We start from the raw sequence: 6,273 nt of genomic DNA, 5'->3' as shown, positions 1-6,273 counted from the left end.
GAGAACATTTGAGTTGTGTATAGGATAGCTAGATGATTGAATTATTGGGTCTCTATAGGTAGAAAGAAACACATCTTCAAATTTGTGTGCATCACCTCCTTAGATTAGTTTTAGTTTTAGTTTGTTCTTCTTTTCATTTTACCCCATAAAGAAGTTAAGTTTTAAATGAGGTACCAAGGGAACTAGCCCTTATTTGAAGATTTACTTCAACATAGGTGACCCACAACCTCAAAGTGTTTTCATGATTATTGATTAGTTAGAGAGTTGTCCTCAGGCTTTCTCAAGGGTGCAATCAGTTGACAATAGTTACATACTCCAATATGACATCTTGATTATTTTATTGAACTCCCAAAAAGTAAGGTGAAATATTGTCAACACCTTAATAGGAACAAAGGAGATGAATGGAATAGGATGTGATAATAACTTGTGATGGAACTAAAAATAATTCAATAATAAGACCTTTAAAACCTTTGATCTAGGTCATATACATATGAAATTAAAGGCCTATCATGCACTTATTATTAAGAAATGTATGAAACCTTTGAATGCCACTTTGATCTTCAATTGAAAACCTAAGGTTGTGACAAAAGTCATATGATAATTTAAAAAAAATGAAATTAGGTATTAATTAATATTTTCATGATCTTTAAATTCGATTGTGATATCAAAAATGTGAAAAGTGCACTGATATTTATTATAGTGATGTTAATTTGTATTTTTATAATTATAGTTATTTTAATTAATATTAATATTTGAGCCCAAAGGTGTGGCGTAGTTGAATAAGGGCTTTGGGTTTTTCTCATGTAGGTCTTAAGGTCAATTCTCTTTGCCTCAGTTGCAAATTGTTGGGTTGAGATGATTATGAAGAAGAAAATAATAGAATTTTTTTTATTATTTACTATTTAATTAGATTTATTAAAATGATGAAGATGTTCAAATATGTAATTATAATAATTAGAAAAAATGTAAAAAAAGTTGTTAATTTAATCCTTTTATGGCCTTTAAAATTAGATAATTACAAAAGAGATGAAGGAAAAATCAATATTCAATATCATATATCATACCACTATAAATCTCAGTAATTACACATATTCCAATTTTTACATTTATATTTGCACATACTTTCATAAATGACATTTTAATTGACTCTTGTAAAATGTTTGTTAATTTAATACACACACACACACACACACACACACACACACATATATGTATGTATGTATGTATGTATGTATGTATGTATGTATGTATGTATACATACATATACATACATACATACATATACATACATACATATATGTACATATATGTATGTATGTATATGTATGTATGTATATGTATGTATGTATGTATGCATACATACATACATACATACATATACATGTACATATACATACACACACACACACACACACACACACACACACACACACACACACACACACACACACACACACACACACACACACACACACATACACATACACATACACATACACATATACATATATGTATATGACACAATGATTCCTAATCAAACTCAATTAATCAAAACATCATGAAACTGATTCAATCATATAAACTTACAAATACAATAAGTAATCAATTAAGAAGAAAACTAAAATCCCATGAAATATAACCATCCTTTTGCTTTGGAGACACAAACCAGAGAGCTTGTAGGAACGCATATTCTTAATCAACATCTACTTTATTAGGAAGAACATTAGCAAGTGATATCATGAAAGAAGAAGACTAACTTATCTTCTATTAATACAATGCATTGTTATTCTTATTCTTATGGTAGTACTTATTAGTACTTGCCATTAGGCTAAGTACTATTGCATTGAGTTTTCAATTTCCATATTAATTAGTGATTAAAAAACAACTGTTTAGACCAATTACAATTTATTATTTTTATTATGTTTTTATAAATTTCACATCTTATATAATCTACATGTAAGATTTTTAAGTTTAGAAATTGTAAAAAATAATTTTTGATTATATGATTGGTTAAAATATTTTGAGCTCTTATGCACAAGTTTTACGTATACACTACTATTAAGCATATGTTTTAGCCAATTTAATCTCCACTTTTCATGCAAAATACAAACTAAAAGTAATTACCATAACAATAAATTATAGATTACATTATAAACTAATATTAACTTTCTCCTCTTCGTGCAGAATAATATTAATTGCGTTCACGAAACCTTAATTATAAAAACAGTGTGCAGTAAAATCTAAAACAGTTTCTTTTTTCCTAGTGATGAAAAAGCAGTGATACCGATAAAGAATGTCATGTCCACTAACCATTATTTCAAGTTTCCAATCAATTTTAAGGATAATATAATATTTTCGCATATTGTCCACATTATGATTTATTGGATATATCCTTGTAAAATCATATAAATAGGGGTTTAGCTTCTTCCAAAGGTTAAGAGGAAGACAGTTAATAATTATTATATTATTTTAAGGAAATTAAATATATAGTTTTAATTTTTAATTTTTTAATTTTAAATTTATATAAGATTTTGGTTAAATAAAAGTTAGATTAATAGAATATAATTAGATATTGGTACAATTGAAATGAGAGAATTAAAAGTATTTTTTGTTTGATTCAAAAACAATAAATTTTATCTAGTGTATTTATCATTATCATTGCAATTATCTTGCATGTGAGATTATAGCAAAGTGATAATGTGATCTACCTAATTTATGTTTGGTCTGTAATTTCTTTGACAATAATGTTAGGTCTATAAAAGTCTTGGTATTCTTTACAAGATTTATAGAATTGTAGATATACAAGCATTTCTAGTACTTTCTTAGAAAAAGATTTAAAAGAAAAAAGATATTTAGTTAAAATAAAAAAAGTTGAGATCGTTCAGGTCTATAAGTATATATGGTAAAAAGTAAAAAACTATTTATTATTATAATTATATTTTAATAAAACAATTTATGATAATAATTATATTTTTTATTTTAATAAAGCCAACTGTACTACTCAATACTTATTAGATTTATTATTTCTATTACAATATATAGCAATTACACGCCACTACATGGTGCTTGTTTTGTATTCGGTATAGAGTTGAGTGTGCCAATTTAGTTGAATGCAGAACAAACAGAACGAATCTCACCATCTGACCCAGTCTTTACTCCAATGTTGCCCATCTTTATCATAGCCTGACCAAAAGTTGTGCCAAATCGATTGGAAGTTTGGGCATACTGGCTAACGTAAGGTGAAGTAGAATTATCAGCCCACATTCTCTGATCAGATTCAAGCACACCATTTCCATCTCTCACATTCTTAAAAAAAGATGTGTCAAAAGTAGTTTGGCTTCCTTTGTCTAGAGCAACTCTTTTTGATGCATCTCCACCAAATGGGCATGCAGACTGGAGCTCACTGACAAATGCTGAATTAATTGTGGGATCTGCATTCCCATCCGAGGTGAAGTTGTAGAGTCTATAGTTGAAAAACTGGCAATCAGTTTGTCCAATAGTATGTGCGCCTGTTCAAAAAATAGTAAGTCTTAGGTCTTATATTGAAGAAATGAGTGCACCAAAAGATCGTAGTTCAATTGGCTAAGCATAGTTGATGAGGAAGGTTCAAATCTATCATAAATATGATATAAGGGATCTGAATAGGACCATGCTTTAGATGACTATAATAGAATGGAAATCCCCCAGTCCTTGACTATTCACGAAAATATATTATAACAATTGACATACATGTATTTGTTTTCATGAGAATGTAAATTGAAGAAGTGAGTCAATCAAAAGATTGTAGTTCAATTGACTGAGGATAATTGATGAGGAAGGTTCAAAGCGACTACAAGTATGATAGAAGGGTTAAGACTAAGATCATGCCTTCGTCGATTTTGACGGAATGGATACTCCTTAGTCCTTGATTCATTAATGGCAATATATTATAACAAACAACATGCACATATAAATTTTAGTCAATTAGATATGCTTACCAACTAGAGTTACAAGCTCTTGGGTGTTTAGGCCTTTGTCACTGAACTTCTTCTTGAGAATGTCAATCGAGTCGGAGGGTGTTGGCAGGTCAGCTGCATCAGAAGAGGAGGAAACTAGTCCATCTCTCCTTCCTGTTGGAACATTCCAGCTGGTTCCCTTGCTCTGAACCACAAAAAATTAGACTCTTTATCAAACAGACTTTCATTTATTTCATACATAATTTTTATTATACATAATTTGTAAGAAAGAGATATATTTTGACTTAAACAATACATTCTAAGCTTTGAATTATTTAGATGACTCCAAAAAAAATTTTACCAGAACAACCGCATCGCGAGTGGCAAGAACAAGAATGTCAGCGCAAGAAACAACGCCAGGGCAGGCAGCTTCCACTTTGGTTTTTGCATCTTCAATTACGTCAAAGCCTCGCAGCCCAAGGTTGGTGAGTGCATTTTTCTCAGCGGATGGACCAGTTATCAATATCGACCCATCACAACCCTACAATATTTCAATCACATGTTACGTTTTTGATTAAATCTTATTTATCAACTGTAAACAAAAATGGCATTGTAGTATGTTTCAGCCAAAAAAATGTTAAAAGAAGAGAAGAGAAAAATAGCATTTCAGCATGTTTCAATGATAAAAATGTAAGAGAAGAGAAATGTTTCATGCTTGAACAAAACAGTCATGGAAGAAAAGTCTGAGAAGGGCCGGTGCAGCCGTCTGATCTGAAGAAACATGAGACTCCACAGTGGATCTAACAATCGACTCAACGTTTGGACAAGTGGAGGAATAAAACCCCACTCTAGTATCCTGGGCTTCTGCTGTATTTATAACCCAACTTAAGCTCAGCTGTATTATAAGGATAAACGCCATTAAAGCTGCAGGACTAACAGTCATATTTTTCTGTTCCATCTTAATATATTCGTCTAGGATACAAATTTCTTAGAGTAGGGAATTGGGTATTATGATTTGAGATTGGCGAAGGATCGAATGGCTTTTTATAGCAAAAAAAAATTTCGTTCTACACATCATGATGTCCCATCCCATAATTCCTTATTCCTCGCAATATGATTATTGTTCTTTGAAAGGAGAGGCTAAGTAGGGAAAATGTCACTCTTTTACCTGCTACCACCTTCTTAGTGATTGACTCTCTGAGATCTTCTGGCTATTTCTGAGCATGCCAAATTGGATTAAGCTTACACTACAAATATGAACAAACCCAAAATAACCAGATTCCAATGGTTGAATTCAAGCATTCCTGATGACAGAACAGATTCTCTCTAGAAACCTCTGCCTAAATTCCATTTATATTCAAAAGATGAACAGACATTTGTTCTGGAATCTTGGGTTTTTAATTTAAAAAAATCTGACCTAGCTATTTCTCTCAAGCGCACTATCATGACATCCATAAAATAATAGAAATAAAATCAACCCATATTAGTAAAAACTTATAATTTCAACTCAAGCTTTTGACCTCATCTCTATAATTTTTTCTTTCATCTTTATTTACGTTGATTTTCATGCATATGTTTCTTATTTTGAGTTTAACATTTTATTCTTACATATGATTATTATGAGATGCACTATAAACCTTGGTCGATCTTAAGGAATATATGAATGATTTTCAATTTTTTTAAATTATTTTTTTTTCTCTTTTTATTAATCATTTTGAGTCAAATTAATATATATTTTATATGGTATGTGTATTTCCATGACATTTAGAAATATTCATTTTCATTTTACAAAAGAAGACCCTGGAAATCTAGAATAATTAAAGCATGATTTAAATTCAAAGAAAAATAGAAAATTAGAATTTACATCATCATATAGGTCACCTACATGTCTATGAATATTTTTTCAATCTTTTTCATTATAGTATATTTAGTCCACCGAGAGGTTTAACTTAAGAATACTCATTCACCTATTGATTCATAAAGCTCCTCATTGATGTATCTATACATCACCCTAATTATTCAAATTTAGATTAGTTTAGCTACCACTTTCTATTAAATCCATTCCACATCAAATTATTTACGAATGCATTCAAAATGATATATGCGTAATTAAATTGTAAGTAGATGGAAATAGAGATAAAAAGCAGGTTAAAAGTAGAAGTTTTTTTCTTCTTGAAATCGACTAAGCTTGAACTTAGATGAGTAATTCAAGATGTGTACAATCAAGGTTTAAAGATATAACAAGAATATAAATTGTAGTATTCTAAATTTAGTTTTTAAAATACTAAATTTCTTTTGAAATGGTTAAAGGACCAAATATTGAGCACACAAAAAAATA

General features: G+C 29.8%; 1 protein-coding gene across 1 annotated transcript; it reads right to left on the bottom strand.

Moving 5' to 3' along the window:
- Positions 1-3,102: 3,102 nt before the first annotated feature.
- LOC131027429 (cationic peroxidase 2-like) lies at positions 3,103-4,854 on the bottom strand. Its single transcript, XM_057957484.1, has 4 exons — positions 4,651-4,854; positions 4,297-4,476; positions 3,978-4,140; positions 3,103-3,509 (listed from the first exon to the last, which is right to left on the bottom strand). The coding sequence occupies exons 1-4, from the start codon at positions 4,852-4,854 to the stop codon at positions 3,103-3,105; spliced, it is 954 nt and encodes a 317-aa protein (XP_057813467.1).
- Between the last annotated feature and the right edge of the window lie 1,419 nt (positions 4,855-6,273).

The sequence above is a fragment of the Cryptomeria japonica genome, chromosome 3, assembly GCF_030272615.1.
Source record: "Cryptomeria japonica chromosome 3, Sugi_1.0, whole genome shotgun sequence".
NCBI lineage: Eukaryota > Viridiplantae > Streptophyta > Pinopsida > Cupressales > Cupressaceae > Cryptomeria > Cryptomeria japonica.
The sequence above is the reverse complement of the archived record's forward strand: the minus strand, read 5'-3'. Positions and strand labels throughout refer to the sequence as shown.